A 26,284-nucleotide genomic window follows, 5' to 3' on the forward strand; every position below is an offset into this window, starting at 1 on the left:
TTAAATCATATCTTTAAAAGGTAGAGGCTGAGCCTTTAAAGTTTAAAGAGAGAGATGAAGGAAAGGAAAAAAAGCATTAGCAGGGTGCATTGGACATTACTTGAATTGAGGATGATTTAACATAATACCCCCATTAGTAAAAATAAAATGAAACACAAAGTAAAAAAATTAACTTTTTAAAAGTCATGCCAATAATTTCCAAAGGAGTTCTGGGTAGAATATCCTTAGACTTTATTGCTCAAACTAGGACGCTTTGAAAAAAAATTTTTTTTTTAAGGCTTTACTAAGTAATCACCACACCCAATGTAGGACTTGAACCTTGAGATCAAGAGTAGCATGTTCCTCTGATGAGCCAGCCAGGCAGCCCCACAACCCGGTTATTTTTAGAGTGAGACAGAAAGAGGGCAGGGAGGGGCAGAGGTAAAGGGGTGAGAGGATCTTAAGCAGTCTCCGCACCACACGACCTTGATCACAATCCTGAGATCACGACCTGAGCTGAAATCAGGGGTCAGTCACCTAACCAACTGAGTGACCCAGGTACCTCTCCAGCCCCCGAACACTTTTAAAAGTAAAATTTTACGACAGTAAGCATAAACTGAAACTGTCCTGGACAGCTTGGTTGATATGGTCACCATAGTTCAGGGTAATGATAAGAAACAAAATAACAGGGACACCTGGGTGGCTCAGTGGTTGAACGTCTGCCTTTGGCTCAGGGCATGATCCCAGGGTCCCAGGATCGAGTCCCACTTTGGGCTCACTGCATGGATCCTGCTTCTCCCTCTGCCTATGTCTCTGCCTCTCTGTGTCTTTCATTAATAAATAAATAAAATGAAAGAAAAAAATAAATAAAATAACAAGGTAATTTTTGATAATAATACTTAGTTTGAAAAAAATAAAACAGAATGATTTAATAGGGTTTGGGACCTGGGGATGAGCTTAATCTAACTTTAAAATGTTACAGATAGAATTTGAAATCTCCTACCATCCTTAATAATCCATAAAAGGCTTCTCAGGGCATCTGGGTGGCTCAATTGGTTAAGTGTCTGACTCTTGATTTTGGTTCAGGTTGTGATCCCAGGGTTATGAGATCGAGCCCAATGTGGCATGGAGCCTGCTTAAGATTCTCTCTCTCCCTCTCTCTCTTCCTCTTCCCCAGCTTGTGCGCTCTCTTTCTCTCTCTAAAATAAATAAAATCTTTAAAAAAAAAAGGGGGGGGGGCTTCTCCTTTTCACGATCTTATCAGTTTCTCCTTTTTTGTATCTTCCTGCATCTTCACCAATTGATAGATCATCTGACCTTCAGGGTGCCATTGAAACCCATTTTCTGCATTAATCTTTACTCAGCCTCCCAATCAGAGCATGCTCTGCCATCCCCAGAGCTCCCGCTGGGCTTTGGACTGTTGACGGCACCCTCTGATAACCTTGTAAACTCTCTGGGTGACTTTCCCTTGCACACCCGCCATCCCGGCATGGCCCCAGCACCTGCTGCCTCGTTGTAGTAAATGCTTAGCAAAAGTGATGTTTTTGATAGAATAGAGCTAAATCCCTTAAACCCAAAGATAAACTCCCCACTTCCTAGCCCTCCCTTCCTAATCTCCTTCCCAATATACCCCAAATTCTCATTCACAGATTCCCATGCACAAAGCAGTATCTCATCAGCTCCTACATTGTGTGCCATTTCCAGTAACTGCCTTGAGGGACTAGCTGTTTCCTGTCATCAATAGATATTTGTCCTTGAGGTTGAGGGGATCTGCTTGTTATTATTCGAAGGAACCATTGCATTGGTTTCAGTTTGTTTTGGGTGATTGCTTTCTGTCCCCTGGAGTGGAGGCCTGGGATCCTTTGTTTGCTTTGTGTCTGTCCAGACCCTTTGTTTTTAACATCCTGTTCCTTTGAGCTTATTCTTAAGATGTATTGTTGTTCTGATTTAAATCAAAATCCTCTTGTTGGCCATGAACACTCCTGGAGGTCCCATCCACATCTCTATGGGGGAACTGAGGTACCGAGGACAAAAATAAGCGGCCTATCACAGAGGAAGAGCCCCAGTCTTGGGAGTCAGGAGGCTTTGTGCTTTGGTCTCAGTGGGCTCCAGCTTGCTGTGTGACCTGTGACAGGCTCTGATTGTAGGAAGCCACTTAGGGGGGTCCCCCAGAAAGTTACTGGGGATTGAATACTAGACTCAAGTCTCTGATCTGCATTTAGGACTGTGAACCAAGACCACACAAAAAAACACACTATCTGCTAAATTATCCTACAAGTTTCCAAGTACAAAGAGTTTCATTCCTGTGTCTACAGCAGCCAAATCCAGAATTCTCTTCTGTATAAATTCTTGGCTTCAGCATTGTCCAAAGGAAAGAGAATGTGAACCACATAGGTAATTATACATTCTCTAGGAGCCACATTAAGACAAATAAAAAAAAAAAGGGGACACCTGGGTGGCTCAGCAGTTGAGCGTCTGCCTTCAGCTCGGGGAGTGACCCTGAGTCCTGGGATCGAGTCCCGCATTGGGCTCCCTGCATGGAGTCTGCTTCTCCTTCCGCCTGTGTCTCTGCCTCCCTCTCTGTGTCTCTCATGAATGAATGAATGAAGAATGAATGAATAAATAAATAAATTTTAAAAAAACAAGTAAAAAAAAGGGTGAGAAGTTCATTTTAATAATCATTTAATTTTAAGCATGTCTGGCTGGCTCAGTCAGTAGAGCATGCGATTCTTGATCTTGGGGTTGCCAGTTCAAGCCCATTGTTGGGTTTAGAGATTGCTTAAAAGCAAAATCTTTAAAAAATTTTTAATTTTGGGATGACTGGGTGGCTCAGCAGTTAAGTGCCTGCCTTTGGTTCAGGGGACTCTCCCTGGAGTCCTGGGATCAAATCCCACATCAGGCTCCCTGCATGGAGCCTGCTTCTCCCTCTGCCTATGTCTCTGCCTCTCTCTCTGCCTCTCACTCTGTCTCTCATGAATAAATAAATAAAATCTTAAATTTTTTTAAAATTTTTAATTAATTAATTTTTAAGATTTTATTTATTCATTCATTCACACACAGAGAGAGAGAGAGAGAGAGAGAGAGAGGCAGAGACACAGGCAGAAGGAGAAGCAGGCTTCACGCAGAAAGCCCAACTTGGGACTTGATCCCAGGTCTCTAGGATCATGACCTTGACCGAAGGTGGCGCTAAACCACTGAGCCACCCGGGCTGCCCTTAATTTTTAATTTAAAATCTCTTTTAGTCATATTCATTTTAAGTATTTTGTTTAAGCCAACATATCATTTCAACATATAATCAACATAAAAATATGAATGGCATATTTTACATTATACTTTTCAGAATCCAGTGAGTGTTTTGTGTTTATAGCACATCTCAATTCACACTGGTCACATTGCGAGTGCCCAATAACAGCCATAGATGTAAGCGGCTGTCGTCCTGGATAGTACAGCTTTGACCATGTGTTACTTTGTCCTTTGGCACTTAGCCCAGCACCTGGCCTAGATTAGGTGCTCAAAAACCATGTGTAGAATAAATTAATATTGTGGCCTTGGTTTTATTTTATTATTATTATTATTTTTTAAAGTAGGCTCTCTGGGTGTGGAGCCTAGCGGTGGGCTTGAACTCACGACTCCAAGATCAAGACCTGAGCTGAGGCCAAGAGTCTGATGCTTAACCTACTGAGCCACCCAGGTGCCCCTACAGCCTTAGTTTTAAATATAAAATATAAAAAATGCACAGATTTTTAAAAAAAGATTTTATTTATTTATTCATGAGAGACACAGAGAGAGGCAGAGACATAGGCAGAGGGAGAAGCAGACTCTCCGCAGGGAGCCTGATGTAGGCCTTGATCCTGGATCCTGGGATCACACCGTGAGCCAAAGGCAGATGCTCAACCACTGAGCCACCCAGGCATCCCTATAGACTTTTTTTAATGTTATACATTTACGGTAAAGGTTAGAGGTTATTTCTAGATGACCATTTGATGCTATAGTAGAACTAGACCTTTCTATTTGAATTTCACTCAAATTCAACCAAATTCCAAATATTTCTGTTTCAATAGAACTATTTCAATTTTAGGCATATTGGTTTTATTTTTAATCCTTCAACTAAAAAAAAAAAAAAAAAAAAAAAACCTTTGTTTTTCATGGCCTTGACTTTTTTCTTTAGGTATTCAAGAGAAACTGGACTACATCACAACTTTAAATATAAAAACCATTTGGATTACTTCATTTTACAAATCATCCCTTAAAGATTTCCGATATGGTATCGAAGACTTCCGAGACATTGATCCTATTTTTGGAACAATGAAAGATTTTGAGAATCTGCTTGCAGCCATACACGATAAAGGTAAACTGAGTGACGGAGGGATGGGAGGGATGGTGGGGTTGAGAAAAGCATTCTCCAAATGCTTACTTAAAGCATTTTTTCCTTAACTGACACGTATTATTCTAATGTAATTTCTTCCTAACATTTGAAATACTTTCACTCAATTAGGTTTAAAATTAATAATCGATTTCATACCAAACCACACCAGTGATAAACATGCTTGGTTTCAACTGAGTCGGAATCGGACAGGGAAATATACTGATTATTATATCTGGCATGACTGCACCCATGAAAATGGCACAACCATACCACCCAACAACTGGGTAAGTACCAACTTGTCTGATTTACAAAGGGAAAATGGGCAGATCTTCAGTGATTAAACTGATTATTTATAAAGTCCTTTAAGGAAAAAATTAATGGATATAGTTTTGAGGAGGAGGAAAGTTTCCCAAAGAAATGGAAATAAGCTACCCACCCCTCCTAACCATTTGGATGTGGACTTTTTATATCATTCTCAAACTGATATATTTTAGCAAATTATTATTATTATTTTTAAGATTTTATTTATTTATTCATGGGAGACACAGAGGGGCAGAGTCCAATGTGGGACTCGATCCCTGGACCCCTGGATCACGACTTGAGCCAAAGGCAGACATTCAACCACTGAGCCACCCAGGTGTCCTTATTTTAGCAAATTAAATCGTATATTTGCTTAAAAAAATTTATTTGAGAGAGAGAGAGAAAGCATGAGCTGGGGGAGGGGAAGAAGGAAAGGGAGAAGCAGACTCCCCACTGAGCAGGGAGGGAGCCCAACATTGGGCTTGATCCTAGGACCCCAAGATCATGACCTGAGCCGAAGGCAGATGTTTAACTGACCAAGCCACCCAGGTGCCCCAAAACCTATCATTTCTATTAGCCTCTCCTTCCCTCAACTTTCCACTCTGTCCACACGGACTCCATGTCCCCTTAGGTTAGTAACTGTTTTGCTATTCTCCAGATTCCTTTGCCTTTCTGATTTTGTGACTCCCCTCAAACAGAACCCTAGCTGTAAATAAACCTGCCCATCCACGTTCTCTTTGCCTGAACTTTGGTATCCGTGCCTTTGGAGACAGTCCCCACCTGAACGGAGCCCTCCAGTCTTCTTGAGGATTTTACTATCCAGGGCCCTCCCTCATTCTCAAACACTCTACCTGCCATCTCCCCATCTTATCATGCTCAGCAGCAAACTCTACTTCAAAGGGAGAGCAGAAGTCATCAAACCTGCCTCTATTTTTTCTCCTTTTTAAGATTTATTTTAGAGAGAATGGGAGAGAAAAAACAGTGGAGAGGGCCAAAGGGAGAGGGAATCTCAGACTCTGCAACGAGTGCAGAGCCTAATGCCAGGCTCTATCTCACAACCCCGAGGTCACGACTTGAGCTGAAACCAAGAGTCAGATGCTCAACCCACTGCACCAGCCAGGTGTCCCAAACCTGCCTCTCCTGTGCCCACCCTCCTCCTACTCACTTCTCTTACAGCAAAGGCCAGGTCGGTCTTGACTGGGGTTTCCAGACTTACAAATAAAAATCCAGGAAGCTCAAAGAAATCTGAATTTTAGATAAACAATGCATAATTTTTTAGTATAAAGTATTGCATGGGACATAATTATACTAAAAATCTATGCATTGTTAACCTGAAATTCAGATTTAATTGTATGTCTTGTTTTTCTCTGGCCACTCTGCCCCCCACGCAGGCCAGTTCCTCTGCCTGCTGTGGTCCCTATCTCTCCTGCTTTCTGCAGAGCCTTTTTCACCCTGGATCCTCTGGATCTCCACCATCCAGGCCCTCCACTTCCTTTCCTGACCTTCTCCATAAACACTTAAGAGGCAGGCTCCTGGGCATCAACTTTTAGATGAACCAAGGGCACTCAAAATCGACACATGTTAATGCTGTGTGATCTTCTCCCAACCAACCTCTTAAACCCCAGGCTGATTGAATATACTAGTATGCAGCCTGGTGAACAGGTCATCAGCAATCCTGGTGGTTTGAACTCCTTAATTTTTCTTTGCCCCAGTCCACACGCTTGTTAAAATGATAATGATACTAGCAAATGTTTACTACAAATGCTTACTATGTGCCAGGTTCATGCTAAGTGTGTTATATTTGTTCATTCATTTAATCCACCCAGCAATCCTAGGAGTTAGGTTTCAGTTCTTGTTTTGGGGGCGGGCAAGGTTAAGCACTGTGCCCTCAGTCACACAGCCCATAAATGAAAGGGCTAATGACCCACCACACAATCCAACTGCACAGTCTGCTTTTAAAAACCACCGGTGGGTACATCCCCGGTGGCGCAGTGGTTTAGCGCCGCCTGCAGCCTGGGTTGTGATCCTGGACACCCGGAATCAAGTCCCACGTTGGGCTCCCTGCGTGGAGCCTGCTTCTCCCTCTGCCTGTGTCTCTGCCTCTCTCTCTCTCTCTCTCTGAATGAATGAATAAATAAATAAATCTTAAAAAAAAAAAGTCCAATGATCTTATTTAAAAAAAAAAAAAAAACACTGGTGGTTCAGTTGGTTGAGCATCACACTCTTGATTTCAGCTCTGGTGGGGATCTCAGGGTCGTGGGATCGATTTCTGTGTTGGGCTCCACACTCAAGGAGCCTACTTGTTTCTCTCCCTCTACTCCTCCTTGGGCTCATTCTCTCTCTTTCTCTCTCTCTCTCTCTTAAATAAGTAAATAAATAAATAAATAAAATCTTTTAAAAAAAATTGCCAGCCATACCTGAAACCATATCATCTCTTGCCTATCAGACTGTAACAGCCTCCTCTTTTGGCATCCAGTTTTTTTTTTTTTTAAGATTTTATTTATTTATTCTTGAGAGACAGAGAGAAAGGCAGAGACACAGGCAGAGGGAGAAGCAGGCTCCCTGAAAGGAGCCTAATGAGGGACTTGATCCTAGGACCCCGGGATCACGCCCTGAGCCAAAGGTGGATGCTCAACCACTGAGCTACCCACGTGCTCTGGCATCCAGTTTTTCCATCTTTCCATCTATTCTCCACTGTAGCCAACATTGTAGGTTTTTTTCTTTTTCAGTGTAATAGCTGATACATCCAAAAATATATGTAATACATGATTGATGTATAAACACCTTGTGTATAACCATACAATGGAATACTACTCAGCCATAAAAGGAATGAATTATTGATAATGGGCAATGCCTTGGATGAATCTCAAAGTAACTATGCAGAGTGAAAGAAGTCAGACAGAAGAGCACATACTATTCCACTTACATGAAATTACAGAAAATGCACATTCGAGCAGCCTGGGTGGCTCAGTGGTTTAGCGCCGCCTTCAGCCCAGGGCATGATCCTGGACACCCAGGATCGAGTCCCATGTCGGGCTTCCTGCATGGAGCCTGCTTCTCCCTCTGCCTGTGTCTCTGCCTCTCTCTCTCTCTCTCTCTCTCTCTCTCTCTGTGCCTCTCATGATTAAATAAATAAAATCTTAAAAAAAAGAAAGAAAATGCAAATTCATCTGTAGTGACAGGAAGCTGAATAGCTGTTTAAAGATGGGGAGGAGTGGGAGAGTAGAGTCAGGGGCCACAAAGGATGGATATGTTCACTATTTGATCATGATGAGAGTTTCACAAACATAAAGGAATGTCAAAACTTATCAAATTGTACACTTGAAACATGTGCAGTGTATTGTATTCAACTTCACCTGAATAAAACTGTTAGAAATATGTGTAATATATATCTAAGTTAGGGGAGGTAATAAAACAGTGAACATCAATGAACCCATCCCCAAATTAAGAACGTGAACATTACCAACACTGCTGAAACCACCTGTGGGCTTCTCCCTGCTTCTCCCTATGCCTCCTCTTAGGGGTAATCACCACCTTGAATTTGGGGGTTTTCCAAGTCCTTGCTTTTGTGTTTTTTTTGCTTTTGTTTTTCCTACATATGCTACATATTTTCTAAAGATTTATCATTTAGTTTCTCTTGTTTTGGACTCTATGATGTATCCTGCTACATGTAAATCTCCTATAAAGAGCTTTTTCACTGTTTTTAATATTCATGTAGTTTCTGGTAGATGTGGTTTATACATTTTCTTTGTTATATTCCGCTGTGTGCATATGCCATGATTTACCTATCCACTCTTCCACTGATGGGCTGTTTCCAGTGGTTTATTTTATTTTATTTATTTTATTTTATTTTATTTTATTTTATTTTATTTTATTTTATTTTATTTTATTTTATTACCAATGATGCCATGGTAAACATTCTCATTAACCTAGTTCTCTTGGGGTTCAGCTATTAGAGCTTCTTGAAGGTAAATAACTAGGAGTGAAATTGCTGGATGCATGATACTGCATGTTCCACTCTGCAAGATAATACCAAAGTAATTGTACTGATTTATAGCCCCTTCAGCAGTGTAAAAAAATACATATTTTCCTTAATTTATTGGTACTGCCACACTTTGTAATTTTTACCAAGTGAACATAAACTGGTATCACATTGAGGTCTCAAATTTACATTTCTCTAGTTATTCGTGAAGATTGATCTAATTACTAATGATGTTGGACATTTCTCCATGCATTTATTCATTTGAGCTTCCATTTCTGTGAAACATCTGTTTATGTTCAGTTTTCTTTTCGATTGCTTGTGCCTTTGAAATTGATTGGTGGAGTTCTTTTTGTATTCTGGATACCCATCTTTTCTCCGTCATATATACTGTGAATATCCCAGTTCATGTCAGGTTGGACCATGAGGTGTGCTGGTAAGGGTGTGTTTCCTTGAAAGGCAGCAGCCACCCCTTAGCTTCCGCCAATTGTTGCCCTGGTGATGTGAACCCCACAGGATGGGGGGTCTTCCAATTAAAAAGAAAAGGATGTATGCAAAATCCCTTAGTTTCTAAATGTTCTCTTTAGCATGAAATTAACAAGAACCCTGAAAAACTGTTACATTGAAGAAAACAAGTTGACTGAGAAGGAGAGAGAGGTGTGGGAGAGTCCACCAGGAAGGTGATGCTCTGCAGTCACAGATGTGAGCATTCCTAGAACGAGGAAATCCGTACCTGCGTCAAATGCTGCTTGATCCCAGCACTTGAAGTTGTTAGATTTTTATTATTATTATTATTATTCCTGAGGGCTAGAAGGGTGTTTAAGTGAATGATTCTAATACTTTTCTGAGGATAACAGTTTAAATATTCACTCTGTGTGGATTCAAACTCCAAGACCAACGGGAGGTGTCTTTCTCCCCCCAAATGACCGTCATTTGCATTACTTCACAAGCAGGAGTTCAGAGCCTGGATAGAAGGTTCCAGAAAATATATTAGAAGTGTACGCTCTTTAACGTGGCCTTGAGAGCCTTGGTTTGCTGTTGTGGTTGTCACGAACAGCTTCTACTCTGCAAATATATCCCGGCCACATTTGTGTGACATTAGGCCAGCAGATAGCATTTTAAGGAATTAACTTATCTAGTGCTCTCCCTAGAAGGAAAATTCTGAGGATCTGTGCACTCAGCCTGCACAAGGCCAGGGATGGCAATCACCATTTCTTTGTGGGCAGTGCCATTATATGAATGCTAAGTAAGCGATTTGCTGACTTGCTGTTTTCTGTTTGCTAGTTAAGTGTGTACGGAAACTCCAGCTGGCACTTTGACGAAGTACGAAACCAGTGTTATTTTCACCAGTTTTTGAGAGAACAGCCTGACTTAAATTTCTACAATCTTGATGTTCAAAAAGAAATAAAAGTGAGTATGGATACCCACACAGACTTCTCCAATTGCATAGGTGTTTAAGTGGTTACTTGATATACTCGATGTTGAACGATAGCTGTTCAAGCAAAACCAAAGTAATGTAATTAAACTCTGGGGTTATGGAGTCTGATACAGATAGAGGCCCTCAGACATATTGGTGGGTCCCTCCTCCCTCTCACCCAGAATGAGCGACAGGGGAAGGAGGCAGAGATATCTGGTACCTTCTCTCTGTGGTGCCCCTCCGCCTGTGACAATGAGCTGATGTAGCGGGGGGCCAGAGCCTGGGCTCCAGGGTCTGAACCTGCGTCTGGACCCAGCCCCACTGCTGCCAACAGTAGGCTCCTGGGTGAAGTATTTAGCTTTTCTGTAGGTCCCTCATCTATGAAACATGCTCGATGGCACTATTTGTCTCACGGGCTGTTTGGAAGGTTAGAGGACGTAACCCATGCACAGCACTTCTGTGTCGCTCAGTAAATATTAACTCACTGTCTGCTCTGCGCCAGGTCCTCTTCTAAGCACTGGGAATGGAGCAGTGAATAAAAGAAGCCCTGCTCTCGAGGCGTCTCCTGTATACTGAGGGGAAGGCAGACAGTTAACAACTAAATACATGTCAGGTGGTCCCTAAGGGTAAGGGACATCAGAGTGCCAGGCAGAAGTTGGTTTGGAGACATCCCTATGTTGAGGTCCTGTTTGAACAAAGACCTGAAGTTTGAAAGGGAGCCCTGTGGATATTTGGGGGAAGAGAATTTCAGGCAGAAGGAAGAGCCAATGCAAAGATCTGGAGGTGAGCCATGCGTCATGTGTTTCAGGAATGGCCTGGAGGCGGGCGTGTACAGTTGCCAGCGAAGGCAAATAAAAATACAAGACACCAATTAAATTTTAATTTCAGATAAACAGGGGATCCCCGGGTGGCTCAGTGGTTTAGTGCCTGCCTTCAGCCCAGGGCATGATCCTGAGTCCTGGGATCGAGTCCTGCATCGGGCTCCCCGTAGGGAGCCTGCTTCTCCCTCTGCCTTTGTCTCTCTGCCTCTCTCTCTGTGTCTCTCATGAATAAATAAATAAAATATTAAAAAATAAAATAAAATATCTCTATTGAGGTATAATTCACATAACCCTAAAATTCACCCCTTTCAGGTGTATAATTCAGTGGTTTTAGTATCTTCATAGGATTGTGCAATGAACACCCTGATTTCGCATTTTCTTCGCCCCAAAACAAAGCCCCATATCCAGTAGCAGACACTCTCCATGACCCTCCACACCCCCGCACCCTCTACTCCCCACCCGCGCGGACATCTGCTCATCTACTTTCTGTCTCCACGGCTATATCTGTTCCGGACATTCCCTAGAAACAAAATCATACAATATCTACCTATATGTCTATGATACATATCTATATTTATCATCTATATTTAACAATTTGAGAAACTGCCCAATTGTTTTCCGAATCAATTGCACCATTTTCTATTCCCACTGGCAGTGTGTGAGGGCTCCAATGTCTCCATATTCTCAGTAACACTTGCTATGGTCTATATTTTTGAGTACTATCACCCTAGTCGGTGTGGGTGGGATCTCACTGTGGTTTTGCAGTTGCCTGATGGCCAGCGATGTTGAGAATCTTTGCATGTGCTTATATAGATTATTATTATATCTTTACAGCAGAAATGTCTGAATCCTTTGCCCATTTTAAAATTTTGTTATCTATTTTTTTATTTTCAGTTGTGAGTTTTTTGTATGTTCTGGGTACATGATTTGCAATTTTCTCCCATTCTGTGGGTTGGCGTTTTATTTTTTGTTTTTTTAATGAAAGATTTTATTTATTTATTTGAGAGAGAGAGAGCAGGGGTTGGGGGAGGCACAGAAGAAGAAGCAAATGCTCTGCTGAGCCAGGACCCCGGGATCATGACCTGAGCTGAAAGTAGATGCTTAACCAACTGAGCCACACAGGTGCTCCAGTCTTTTTACTTTCTTGATGGCATCCCTCGAAGCACAAGTTTTAAATTGTCCAATTCATCTATTTTTTCCTTTGTTGTTTGTGCTTCTCATGTCATTTGAAAACCATTGCCTAACCCAAGATGATGAAGATTTACTCCTATGTTTTCTTCTCTGAGTTTTATAGTGGTAACTCTAATATTTTAGGTTTCTGACCCATTTTTTCCCCTTACTTTTTATATATGGTGTGAGGGGGGTCTAACTTAATTCGTGGCTATCCAGTTATCTTAGCAATGTGTGTGTTAAAAAGATTATTCTTGGGCTGCCTAGGTGGTGCAGTCTGTTGAGAATTAACTCTTGGTTTTGGCTCAGGTCATGATCTCAGGGTCATGGGATTGAGGTCAAGCTCTGAGCTCAGCAGGGATTCTGCTTATCCCTCTCCCCCTGCTCCTCCTCCCTCTCCATCCCCCCCTCCCTCTCTATCTACCTCTAAATGAATGAATGAATGAATGAATGAATGAATGAATGAATGAATCCTTTTTAAAAAAATAAAAAGATTCTTTCCCCATTGAACTGTCTTGGAACCCTTTTAAAAATCAATTGGCCATAAATGTCAGGATTTGTTTCTAGACTCAGTTTTGCTCTATTGCTCTATAGGTCTGTTATTGTGCTAATATCACAGTGTCTGGATTAGTGTAGCTTTATAGGAAGTTTTGAAATTGGGAAGTGTGAGTCCTATGAGTTTATTCTTCTCCTTTAAGATTGTTTGGCTATTTTGGGTACTTGTATTTCTTTCTTTCTTTCTTTTGGTGATCTGCTATTATTATTCATTGGAGTATATTTGACATACAGTGTTATATTTGCTTCAAGTGTACAACATAGTGATTTGACATTACTATACAATAACTCCGTACTCACCATGATAAATGCAGTCACCATCTGTCACCCTTCAGGTTTTATTAGACTATTACTGACTGTATCCCTGGTGCTGCACTTTTCATCTCCATGACTTGTTTTGTAACTGAAAATTTGTAACCCTTCATCTCCTTGATTTATTTTGCTCATCTCCCCATCTACTTCTCTGGTAACCACCAGTTTGTTTCCTATATTTAAAAGTCTGTTTTGTTTGTTTGTTTTGCTTTTTAGATTCCACATTATAAATGAAGTCAAATGGTGTTTATCTTTCACTGTCTGACCTATTTCACTTAACATGATACCCTCTAGGTCCATCTATAAGCATACAATTGGCAAATCACATTTTTAAAAATTTTTAAAGATTTTATTTATTTATTTATTTGAGACAGAGAGAGAGAGAGAGAGAGAGAGAGAGAGAGAGGCAGGAGCACAGGTGAGGGGCAAAGGGAGAGGGATAAACAGATTCCCTGCTGAGGAGAGAGCCTGATGGGAGGTTCCATCCTAGCTAGGACTCTGGGATTGTGACCAGAGCTGAAGGATGACACTTAACTGACTGAGCCACTCAGGCACCTTCCTTTTTTTTTTTTTTTTTTTTAAAGAAGATCACATAATTTTTTTATGGTTGAGTTATAGTCCATTGTGTGTACACCACATCTTTATCAATTTATCTCTCGATGGGCACTTGGGCTGCTTTCTTATCTTGGCTATTGTAGATAATGTTACAGTAAACATAGGAGTGCATGTGTCTTTTTGATAGTGCTTTTGTTTTCTTTGGGTAATATCCAGTAGTGGAGTTACTGGATAGTACACATTCCATAAGAATTTAGGACCAGCTTGTCAAGTTCTGCAAAGAAGCCTGCTGCTGAGATTTTTTTTTTTTTAAAGATTTTATTTATTCATGAGAGACACACAGAGAGAGGCAGAGACACAGGCAGAGGGAGAAGCAGGCTCCATGCAGGGAGCCTGATGTGGGACTTGATCCCAGGACTCCAGGATCACGCCCTGGGCCAAAGGCAGAGCTAAACCACTGAGCCACCTAGGGATCCCCTGAGATTTGAGTAGAGATTGCATTGAATCTGGGCATCAGTTTGGAGAGGAGTATTGCCACTTTAATGATAATAAGTCTTCTGCTCCAGGAACACAGGGTGTCTTTCCACTTGTTTAGGTCTTTTATTTCTTTCAACGTTGTTTTGTAATTTTCAGTGTACAAGTCTTGCATTCCTTTTGTTAAATATATTTCTGTAGCCTCCTTAGTTTTAAGGCTGTTTTTACTATACATGTTTGATGTTTCCCAGAATTTAAATGAATTGCTTTGGGATCTGTTCTAGAATCAGGGCAGCCTTATCTCATTGGGGTTGGGAAGATGGGGGTATTGAAGGGTGATAGACACAGCTACTAACTAGGGGTTAGTTTTAAACTTCTTTGGTGGAGGTGGGCTCTTTTCTCCATCACCAAAGATCATTTACACACCTCTACCTGCACCTTCCCCCTGACCTGCCCTCACACACTTCTTGATTTACTTTGTGCCGAGTGCTTTACCCGGGTCATCTCATTTAATGCTCACACCAAGTCTAATTTAGGAGATTGCAGGACCATTTTACAGAGAAGGAAGCTGAGGCTTAAGGAGGTGAAGTCACCCACCTGGGGAGTGACAAAGCAGGATTCAAACCCAGAGTCCACTCTCTTACCCACAACTCCACTTCTGACTTGAGGCAAAGCTGGTGCTGTCTCTGTGCTTCACTTTGCCTACACAGTCTTTTCAAGGGTATTCAGTTGGAAATTCATAAATGTGAGCATAATCCAGTTGGTTTATCAGCCGTGGACTTCACCAGGCTCCTTGTGGCGACAGTGATGGATTATCTGGAGATGTTCAAGAAGTGTAATAAATTGTCCCAATATCTGCCAGCCAATACATTAATTATTTTTTGACTAATCCAGCTGTTCCCTTGCAGGCATCCAGGTAGTGGAGTGTGTGTTACTTACTAGTCTCAATAGGATGAGATTCCTTTTGGGATGAATCATTACTGCCTTTAGTCGAAGGTTGGACATTTTTGCAAGGCTGGTATAGATTTGCTATTAGAAGTAAATAAGAAAGGCTAAGAAGCTGTAAGAGAAGGCTCTTTGCTCCCGAAAGGCTTTTTGCATGAAGGAGACTTTCCAAACACCCTTCTACCCCCCAGTAGCTCTTATCTCTGCAGTAGAGCTAAGCAGGTTAATAATTTGCAACCTAGAGAGTTTGTGGTGGGGAGGCATTTGGAATGACCCCTGCTTGCATACCAGCTTGCACTCATGGAGACTTCTCGCTCTTGGCTCCCATCAGATTCCAGATTATCTGCACAGTGGGAGGCTGGCATGTAGGGGACACACAGCACAGAGCACCTTCTTCTCTCCTCTCTGTACTCCCCCTTGGACTGGCCTTCAGGGGACTTGGCTCTCCCCTGAACCTCTCAGGTCTTGAGTGTGTTTACCTAGAGAAGTCTAGAAGCCGCCTTGGAGGACATGGAGACTTACTGTATGTATTTTGTAATCACTTTGGTTTTCACTTGCCCTCAAATTCTTTATTTGACAAATGAGGGAACTGAAGTCCAGAGAGGTGAAGTGAACCATCAGGTTAGCGGCAGAGCAGGGAAAGGACTGCAGACAGCCCAGCCCTCTGCCTGAACTGTGTTGGTGTGACACTGACCTCACCATGGGAAAATGTTGAGCCCTGGACTGTGGGATCCTGCGCTGTTCATGGCACCTGGGGACGGGGAACCCAGATGTCCCACCTCCATCCCCCTGGCTTAAGATGAAATCTAGACTCTAAATGTCAGCTCTGTTCCTACTGAGCAGCATGGTGTTGGCAGCTCAATTCAAAATAAAATGTCCTCACAACCTGCTTAATAACCCGACTCTGTGCTTGATAATAACTGTGCCATTTATTGTACCTCATACATGCCAGGCACTTTAGTATAAATCCTTGACTCATTTGGCAGTGTGTATTATGTATTGACCACATGCCAGGGGTATGATGGTTGGTAAGCTAGACACATGCTGTAGCCATCTTGGGGCTATATCCCTAAGTGGGAGGTAGACCATGAAACAGACCGTTACGTAAGTGTATTGAGTGGTTGTGATGGCAGGAGGTAGGAGTACACAGGGCAGGCACCTAATCTGGACATGAGTGAAACAGACCGGAGAAAGCTTTCAGAGGATGTAGTGATATCTAACGGATGAGAAGGACTGAGCCAAGTGGAGAGGCCTGGGTCAAGCATTGGGAAGGCATGGATCATGGCACATTGGAGGTGCTTGGAGTCATCCAATATGGCTGGGACATGGTATATGGAGAGGGAGCTTGCTAGATGAGACTAGGGGGGGATGAAGCAGGGCTGTGCTGAAGATTTGGCTTTACAAGATCCTAGGGAAATCATTTGCTCTTTGCATTTTGGAAATCAATAACTTTGGAGAGGGGATTTGAGTGGGGTATTTTCAGAGGCAGAGGGGCCAGGGCAGAGGGTGGTTCAGCCATCAGGAAAAAAATATCAGGGTTCAGTGCAATAAGGTGGTTCAGGGTTGCAGGGAAATCATCAGGTTACTTAGCGAGGAATCTAGTGTGACTCTCAGGTTTCAGATTTGACTGGCACTGGTGTCATTTCCTGTGATGAGAGAGAAAGGAGAGGAGGGGGGATGTCTTAGTTTTGAAGAGTTTGAGCTCTCTGTGAGACATCAATTGTTCAATTGAGAGTTGGATATGAGGACAAGGAGTTCAGGGACGTGTCTGGCCTAGAGATAAAATTCTCTGGGATTTGCTGATATGTGGACAAGGCCTACACAGGTCAGGCAGGTAATTGCAGTGAGAGCCCTGGGCCGGCCAGGATGAGGAAGGGGGTCAATTGCAGCTGAGCTCCAGCCGATTGTTGCTACGTGGAAATTAAAGGGCCCAGAGTTAGAAGATCTTCCAGCTGCATTTCTGGTTGCATTTTGGAAGTCAGTAACTTTGGAGAAGGGGGTTGAGTGGGACAGACCTGGAGGAGAAAGCAGAGCAAATGAGTAAGGGTGCCAGAGGGTACCAGTTCTGCTGCCTCTACTTACTAACTCTATGACCTTGATCAACGTACTTTATCCCCCTGTGCCTGGGATCCCTCATTGGTAAAATAGGGAGGGTAATGGCCCATATGTTGTAGGGTTGATGGGGAAAAGTTTTTTTTTTTTTTTAATTGAGATTTTATTTATTTAGTTGAGAGAGAGAGAGTAGGGGGAAGGACAGAGGGAGAGGGAGAAGCAGACTCCTTGCTGAGCGGGGAGCCCAACGTGGGGTTCCGTCCCAGGACCCTGACATCATGACCTGAGCTGAACTGACTGAGCCACCCAGGTGTCTCTGTAAGGCATTTAGGTCAGGGTGTTTCTTGTTTTTTGAATACTTGTTAAATAATAAAGGGGTAGATAAATGAGTAAATACTGCTGTGAAATGAAATGAACAGTAGGTAAGAACCCCAAAGAGTGCTAATATTTAAAGGACTGCAGACTAGCGGCACCTGGGTGGCCCAGTTGGTTGAGTGGCCAGCTCTTGGTTTCAGCTCAGGTCATGACCTCAGGGTCCTAGGATCGAGCCCCATGTCAGTCTCCATGCTCTGCTTGAGACTCTCTCTCCCTCTCCCTCTGCCCATCTCACTCGTGCTCTCTCTCAAATAAATAAATAAATCTTAAAAAAAAAAAAAAAGACTGCAGAGTAGACAGAGAAAAGTGGCAAACGAGGAGCAGGTATCTTGGAGCTAAGGTATATGAATTTTTCTGGAAGATTTCAGTCAGCAGTGTCAAACATTGCAGAGAGATCAGATCATATAAAGACCCAAGTGTGAACTGACTCTAGAAGCAATACCTTAGTTAGTCCTCACAGAGACTGCAAGGTGGGTTAGTGAGGTCATGCAGATGCCCCAATGCACACAGCTGGTTGGACAGTGGGGAGATGGGAAGGTTCCTGGGTGGGTTAGAATCCGGAGCTCACGATCCTTCCTCCACGCCCTGCTCCTGGAGGAGTTAGCCAACAATTTTACCAGGATTCCTGGACAGCAGTAGGGTCTTTCCTTTGTTTATAAACAGAGTATATAGTTTTCTCTCTGTACTTTTCAAATATCCTATACTTTCTCATTTCTTCTTCAGATAGCCGACCTGGGGTTTATGTCACTTTCAAGACGATGTCTTACAGATCACCACACGTAAGAGCAGAGCTTTTCTATTTCCCAAACTAAGTTTTTTAGATAAATGGGCCCAATAATTTCAGTCATTGCAGAAGAGGAGGTCTGCCTCAAGGTTTTGTGAATTTGGACATTAGTAATGTTGAATTGATTACTTTTTTACTCAGAGCAGTGAGCTGTTTAAGGAAAAAAGGATGAAAAGGTGCCTGGTAGAAAAACCAGGACTCTGTGATGTCATGGGAGTTGTACAGGAATCGGGGACACAGTGTACTGTCCCAAGAGTCCCATGGCGCCTTGGTGGGTCACCCAGACCCAGCAGAACTAGGCTCTGTGCCCATTTCTGTACCCGGCACCCTGGGAGGGCTTAACTGGAGTAAGGAGAGAGTTAACGATTAAGATCTGGAGCTCCCTCTTCTCACCTAGTTGGGAGAATAAATAGCACAAAGCAAATATTTTTCAAGAGCAAATTTTGGATTATGTCATTTACAATGACTCCCCAAAATACCCAGGTTTTACTGTTTTGTCTCTTTAAACAATGGTAGTATCTCTTCTTGGACTAAAGTGAGAACCCCTGCCAGGACCAGAACGCTTTTGCTGGGGTACACATTTCTCATTTTGTATGGCTGGGTCAACAGTTGGCAAGGCTACCTATTCCCCAGAGGGAAGAAGGACCCATGAAGAAACAGATTTTTTTTCCCCTAGGAAATCAGTGCTCCAAAGCTTAATGGTTACAACGGCATGGCATTTAACGTTTTCCCACATTTTTGTCAGAAGTGGCTTGGATGGATTACAGCTATTTGTCCGTCCTTCCTGCACCTGCCACCTCCCGCCTCTACCTCCTGTGTTCCCTCAAGTTCAGCGCCACCTGGGGGTGGACCCGGGTAGAGTGGGGTCTGAAGCTGGTGAAAATTTGAGGCCTTCTTAAAATAGCATAAAATTAGGTAGAGTGTTTATTTAGAACAGGGGAAGAAGGGAGGTAGGAAGGGGCCTGCCTAAGTGAGGGGTTCTGAAGCTTAAAGCTTTATTAGCTTCATGCTGAATTGACCCCTCGAGCCCCTGAGACTATTCTGCAAATGGGGTGCCTTAATATCTCTGTTGACTTTGCTTTCAACAGCTAACCAGTTGTCCTTACTTCCTGCCATCTAGGGCAGATCCTGCTATTTCACCTTTTTGTACTACCAAGTTCCTCTCCTTTAAAGCTCTATCTGGCTGTGATTTAAATTTTGCATTACTATGTGATGTCTAGTTGGGGATTCTAAGTAAATTCAGGAGACTGAGGGCCACATCTGTTGTAGTTTGCTCATGATGATAGGGCTTAGCTAAGGGCCTGGCCCAAATACTTATTGAATGAGTGTATTTGGTAAGAGTAAGATGCTAGTAAGAACACATTTGTGGGTTTTGTGGGGTAGGGCCTGCTTAACATCATTTGGTTCAATTGCATCCACGCTAAGACTGGTAAGGAGCCTGCTCTTAGATTTGAAAATGCTTTTCAAGCTTTGTTATTCAAAAATGTCACCTTAAAGGGATTTGACCTCAGCAGTGTTAACCCTTGCCTGTGGTACGTAGAAACTGTGGAAATCCTTGAATTGCAGCACTCCAGAGACCCCACATACGCATGTAGATACAAGAAACACGTCAAAGGAAATGTGTGATTTTGGGGGATAGTCTTCATTTGGGAGCTGTGACTCTGTTCCCCTCCATCAATTAGTTACTTAACTCTAGTACTTTGAATTATGGACAGTTTGTTCTAATCTGGTAAGTACTTTCCTATAAAACCTATTTGGCAAAGGATGAGCTGAGGGAAGTGGGGAGAGTCACTGTCCCTTTGCAGAAGGGTAGCCTGTGATTGGTGCTAGCATAGGGCCAGCTAGGAGGGGTGGGGAGCTGAGATCTAGGCCCTCTGCTCTCCAAGGGCATTTGGTCCTCCCACCTGCCCCAACAGAGACCAAGTCAGTCTCTGCCTGTGTGCTTGGCCATCTTGTCCTACAAATAGTCCAGAATGTTCTTTGTAATCTCACTCCCTGATAAACTGTCACTGGTCAAAGTAGAACTGGTATCTCTCCTTTCTCCACGTGTGTCCACATTAAATCTATTAAATCCATTCTTCTGGGAGCTCCAACATCCTGAAAGGGAATCTCCTTTCATGTTGTTGAGCTACACCCACCTTGCACAGGAGGTAACTCTCTCCTGTCTCATGGGCCCCCAACTATAGATGCCCGGATGCCAGGGGACATGTACTTGTAGTGTCCCAACAGTATCCCAGCATGTTGGACTTCTTTGGGCTTGATACTGTGTTCTTCACTAAGGACCTGGTGCTGTGTCAGAGGCAAGGGAAACAAACGAAAGCTGCAGTTTTTCCTTCTGGAATTTCCCAGTCTGGTGGAAGAACCCCTCATGACCTGATGCTTGGCTGATTATTTCTCTGTTTGGAGTGACTTTTAAGGAACAGGGCATGGGAGAAGATATGTTCCCAGTTTCTCCCGAGTCCTTTCAGCGTGGTTTCATTCCTTTTGAGTGATTCTTTAAGCTTTGCAAATGCACTCATAACCATTACAAATGGAACATTCTGAATTCAAATCTGAGGGAAGTGTGGGAGTCCATAGATGCAGCTGAGAGTTCATTATATTAAAACACTGCTACGCCTACCAGATAAAAATACACCATATGAGTGCTGTGCTGGTTTTGTATGTGGAAATGGCTGTTTCATAATGGGAAGTGATTATAATGTTAATGTAACCAAAGCATTTTGCTTCTTCATGTTTAGGAAATTATACAGTTCTGGCTCACAAAGGGTGTTGATGGTTTTAGTTTCGATGCTGTTAAATTTCTTCTAGAAGCAGAACATCTGAGAGATGAAGCTCAAGTGAACAAGGCTCAAATACCGGTAAAGTTTTTAAACATTATTTTTCCCCCTTTCTGAAAATGCCATCCATGTTTTCTTTTTTAGCACGAGACACCAATGACCAGAGATGAGAATGTAGTTAAATTTATTAATATATGCATTTGAATTTAAGGCATAGTTTTTTTTTTAAGACTTTATTTATTCATGACACACACAACACACACACACACACACACACACACACACACACACGGAGGCAGAGACCCAGGCAGAGGGAGAAACAGGCTCCATGCAGGGACCCCCATGTGGGACTCGATCCCGGATCCCGGGATCACACCATGAGCCAAAGGCAGACGCTCAACCACTGAGACACCCAGGCGTCCCCCCTTTTTTTTTTTTTTTTAAAGTAAACTCCACACCCAACATATGGGGCTCAGATTCATAATCCCAAGAGTCACATGCTCCACTGAGCCCAGCCCTGTAGGTACCCCTACAGGAAGTGCTTTGAATCATTTTCTTCAGGAAGAAGGAGTTTCAAATCCATATTCTTAGATGTTTCCATTGGTTCCCTTTGGTGTAGAGCATCCTTAAGAAGTATTTTGGTGACAAGGGTTCTGAGGGCATGGACACTGGACTCCACCAAGAGCTGTAACCACTCACTGTGATTTTGTCATCTCACTCAAGTTCAAGTGAGGAGGAGGCCTGTAAATTCCCCAGGTGCTTTTGTTGTCATTAAAGGACACACCAAAGGGAACAAACACTTGCTGAGTGTCTCCTCTATGTTATGTGTTTACTTAGGATAGTCCATTTAACTTTTGTAACAGCTCATGAGACATTTCATGATCCCCATTTAGCAAATCTTAGAGAAGTCAACTTTTCAGGGGTGACAGAGGTGATAAACAGAATTATAAACCAAGCCTCCCTTGCTACAGAGTCTGGTAGCTACACCAGCGGTTCTCACCTTTCCCCCCATGTCACACATGAGAAACAGTAATCAGGACACCACTCTGCTCTTCTGGTTGACCACCACTCTACAGACACTGTACGTTCAATGGCTAAATAGACAGGAGTCCTAAAATGGGTTTCAAAATAATGGATTTGTAGATTTATTCAATGGAAATATTATATACATCAGTCAAAATAGACGAATTACAGTGACACACAATATGGGTGAATCTTAGCAGTGTAATGTTTAGTGAAAAAACCCTAAAACATATATAGCATGATGCCCTTTTAATAAAGAAAAATGAAATTGATAGTTAATTATCAAGTGTCTAGCTTTTGTCCTGAGTAACAGATTTATGGTTACTTACTGATCTCATTAAACCAAATAAATTAAAGTTGGCAATGCATGGACTAATTATGAGAGCATGTCATGAACCAAAGGCCAGTTTTTGGTGGGGTAGGGAAAGCAGATGATTTCCAATAGGAAAAATGAAGGTGTGTGTGATGCATTATTCAATCCCAGAGAGCACTTATCCTTGGAGAAGAAATCTCAAAGTAATCTTGATAATTATGAGATACTGTAAAACAGGCGTATGTTTCCAGTTATGACAAATGATCAGAATAGGTTTTGTGTGTTTGCCAAGAAAAACTTAAAAAGTTACTTCAGAAGGGACCCATGGGGATCCCTGGGTGGCGCAGTGGTTTTGCGCCTGCCTTTGGCCCAGGGCGCGATCCTGGAGACCCAGGATCGAATCCCACGTCAGGCTCCTGGTGCATGGAGCCTGCTTTTCCCTCTGCCTGTGTCTCTGCCTCTCTCTCTCTCTCTCTCTGTGACTATCATAAATAAATAAATAAAAACTAAAAAAAAAAAAAAAAAAAAAAGAAGGGACCCATGATTCCAAAAAACTTCACTTGATCTAACAAGTAAGTTCACTTATTTTCAAAAAGGGGTCCATTGAATGGATGGCAATGCAGGTTTATACTGTGTAGTCTGTCCATGTCCCAACCACCTTGGCTTGTGTTAGATACAATCTTTTACTTTGGATTCTAGATTATTGTAACCCGAGGAAGGCAAAGAATGAATAACAGGAAAAATTACTGAAACCCTGGCAAAGGTTTTTTTTTTTTTTTTTTAAATACCACTTCTAGCCTTTTTCTTACCATTATACTTTGGATTGCGGTTTTGTGAGCTGACCAAGTATAGGTGTAATAATGAACTGTATGTTTTCTTTGCCTTTAAGTTCAGCATTTGGGAGAAATTAAATGTTTGGGAGGAGGATTCTGTTAAATACACTTGTAATTGTTATTCAGTAAAGCTTACTAGACCTACAGTTAATAATAGCCATCAATATTATGCTGCAGCCACAAAACCCCGTGAGCATTGAAAGTCCTACTATCATCTTTCAGCATGTATGCGTTGGCTTGAGCCCTTTGAAGAGAACGTCTGTATTTGTGTAAGGGCAGCTATGGGGATTTGTCATGTGAAATGATGGCAATCGTGCTTTTCTGTTTCCAAAGGACACGGTCACACACTACTGGGAGCTATACCATGACTTCACCACCACGCAAGTTGGAATGCATGACATTGTCCGGAGTTTCCGCCAGACAATGGACCAGTACAGCAGGGAGCCTGGGAGATACAGGTAACTACAGGACACAATTCTGTTCTTCACAGGCGAAGGGTGTGACCTGTAGTTTATCCTTCACAGCCAGTTATTCTCAAGAGATTCAAACTATTTAACAAACCTCCATGACTACAATGTATTATAATTCGGTTATGCCAAGGCGTAGTATATTCCTTCATGTTGCTTAACTTTGCTGATTTTGTTTCCTTATTTGTAAAATAATGTGCATCAGTATTTGCTTCATAGGAATTTTTGTGAAAATCACTTAAAAGATAAAATATAATCTAAATGTTAGCCTTTAAGTATTCTATTGTTATCATTACAATTTGGTCTGCTGGTGTCCAGTATACAGTATGAATCCAAATGTTTCAGCTAAACTGCTAGTAGAGCACAATGCTTTGTGATCAGATGGACCTAAGATAAGAGTTGTGTATAACAGCTGAGACCTTGGGTTGGTTCACTGACTCACGTCCCATTTTCTAATTAAAAGGTGATAGATAGTAATACCTGTCAGGGTTTTATGAGACTGCATGAGATCATGAAGCACTTACAACAGGGACTGACATGTAATAAACATTCACTAAGCCTCTATGTGTATACAGATCACCCAATAGTATCAACAGAAAGAATTAAATTTCTCCTCCTTAAAGTAGGTCCTCTCTGATTGCCATCCCCATTCTATAGTTGAGAAAACAGAATTTGAGCATAAAGGCAATGGTCATGCAGGGAGTAATGGCAGGGATGGGAGTGAAATACCTGTGCACTTACCTCAAACAGGTAAAGCTAGCATTGACATGGGTCTTTTCAGGCTAATGTGTCATTCCCTAAATAGTGTCTGCTTCTAAGGAAGCTCTACTCCCAACATGAGATAAAGAGTCGCGTGCTCTACCAACTGAGCCAGCCAGGTGCCCCCAGAGTTTTGGTTTTTAAGAACCAAGAGTGCACCCAATTATTATTGTGAGACTTTACAAGGATTCCTATACAAGAGGTTTCTGGGGAAAACCCCCTTTCGTGATATGCAGACATACACTGTAGATTCTAACCAGTGATCAGAATTGATAGGCTTCATGGAAGTTACTGAGTTTTAATCAGATTTAGGAGGAAGAGAACAATATTGACTGAAATCAAATGTGTTTAACTTTTTTTTTTTTTTTTTATTTATGATAGTCACACAGAGAGAGAGAGAGAGAGAGAGAGAGAGAGGCAGAGACACAGGCAGAGGGAGAAGCAGGCTCCATGCACTGGGAGCCCGACGTGGGATTCGATCCCGGGTCTCCAGGATCGCGCCCTGGGCCAAAGGCAGGCGCTAAACCGCTGTGCCACCCAGGGATCCCCAAATGTGTTTAACTCTTAGACACAGCCTAGTATTAGGCTAGTTCTTGGGTTTATTGTCCATGAGAAATGAGAAACTGTCCAGGTCACCCAGCATGCTATGACTTGGCCATCTGGCTCAATTATGCTTCCTAGTGAGCCCAGCCAAATATGGTTAATAGGCAGATTGAAGGAGCTGCAGAATGCTTCCCAGTCTTCTGACCGGCCCTGAGGACACTGCACCCTGCCAATTCTTCCAGGTTCATGGGGACTGAAGCCTATGGAGAGAGCATTGACAGGACCATGATGTACTATGGATTGCCTTTTATTCAAGAAGCAGACTTTCCCTTCAACGATTATCTCAGTAAGCTAAATACTCCTTCTGGGAACAGTGTGTTTGAGGTTATCACATCCTGGATGGAAAACATGCCAGAAGGAAAATGGCCTAACTGGATGGTAAGTCCTCATTGCCTGGGGCAGCATATCTGCTGCTGGTATGCTGGTTAAATAGTTACCCCTAAAACGAGGGGTATATCTTGTTAAGTGACCTTAACCTTTCCCTTCATCAGTGATTATTTAGTGAGCCAGGCCTGTCTGTTCCAGGTTTTTCATATTTTTTCTTCATTCTTTTCCTTCTGGTTCTTAGACTAGGTAATTTTGACTCCTCAGTCTTCAAATTTGCTGATTTCTCTGCCAGTTCAGGTCTGTCCAGTCCATCTAGTGAAATTTTTCTTTCAGTGATCATACTTTTTAACTCTGAAAATTTCTTTCTGGTTATTGTTTGTATTCTTTTTATTGTCTTCACACTTTAAATTCTGTTTTAGTTTTTTGAACATATGTATAGTAGTTGATTTTAATGTCCACTAGTCCAATGTTTGAATTTCCTCAGCTGCATTTTCTACTGACTGCTTTTTCTATGTATGGGCTATATTTTCCTGTTCCTTTGCATATCTTGTATTCCTTTTTGTGTTGAGAATTGGATATTTTAAATAATGTATTTAAATGTAAAGCTTACTAGACCTACAGTTAATAATAGCCATCAATATTATGCTGCAGCCACAAAACCCAAAATTAATGTATTAATGTAGGAAATCCCCTTCTCTCTTCCTCCTCAGTGTTTATTGTTGCTGTTTCTTCAGTGATGTTCTTGAATTAATTTTGTAAAATGTGTTCTGTTGGGTGTGGCTGCTCGGGGAGATCATTGCCAGCTAACAATTGGAAGAGCTTCCTGAACTGCCTTGAACCAGTCAGTCTCCCAGCCTTTGCTGAAGGGGCTGTGTGTGTGTGTGTGTGTTGGGGCATGCTTTCACCACTCTGGAAGACAGTTTGTAGATTTTAGTCTTCACTTTCTGCTTGCACGGAGTTTCAAGGTTAGCCAGAGGTGAGAGATGAGAGCCTTCTCAAGGCATCTGCATGTGTTCTGGATTCCAAGAATCTGTTAGACTTTCAAAAGCCAGTATGGTTACCTCTTCCGCCAGCTTTTAAAGTCTGGTCAGTCTCCAT

General features: G+C 42.3%; 2 protein-coding genes across 5 annotated transcripts in view; one reads left to right on the forward strand and one right to left on the reverse strand.

Moving 5' to 3' along the window:
• SLC3A1 (solute carrier family 3 member 1) overlaps positions 1 to 26,284 on the forward strand; it is a 48,437-nt gene that overhangs the window by 10,429 nt on the left and 11,724 nt on the right. For all 3 annotated transcript variants that reach the window (XM_072768207.1, XM_072768209.1, XM_072768208.1), the window contains 6 exons: positions 4,148 to 4,327; positions 4,475 to 4,629; positions 9,909 to 10,034; positions 20,823 to 20,942; positions 23,364 to 23,488; positions 25,042 to 25,237. In XM_072768207.1, coding sequence (XP_072624308.1) covers positions 4,148 to 4,327; positions 4,475 to 4,629; positions 9,909 to 10,034; positions 20,823 to 20,942; positions 23,364 to 23,488; positions 25,042 to 25,237 — 902 coding nt within the window. The remainder of the gene's footprint in view (positions 1 to 4,147; positions 4,328 to 4,474; positions 4,630 to 9,908; positions 10,035 to 20,822; positions 20,943 to 23,363; positions 23,489 to 25,041; positions 25,238 to 26,284) is intronic.
• The window catches only part of PREPL (prolyl endopeptidase like), a 69,837-nt gene continuing 64,571 nt past the window's right edge, over positions 21,019 to 26,284 (reverse strand). For both annotated transcript variants that reach the window (XR_012003333.1, XR_012003331.1), the window contains one exon: positions 21,019 to 25,059. The gene's annotated coding sequence lies outside the window, so the exon portion shown is untranslated. The remainder of the gene's footprint in view (positions 25,060 to 26,284) is intronic.

The sequence above is a fragment of the Canis lupus genome, chromosome 11 (genome assembly GCF_048164855.1).
Source record: "Canis lupus baileyi chromosome 11, mCanLup2.hap1, whole genome shotgun sequence".
In the NCBI taxonomy this organism is placed as follows: Eukaryota; Metazoa; Chordata; class Mammalia; order Carnivora; family Canidae; genus Canis; species Canis lupus.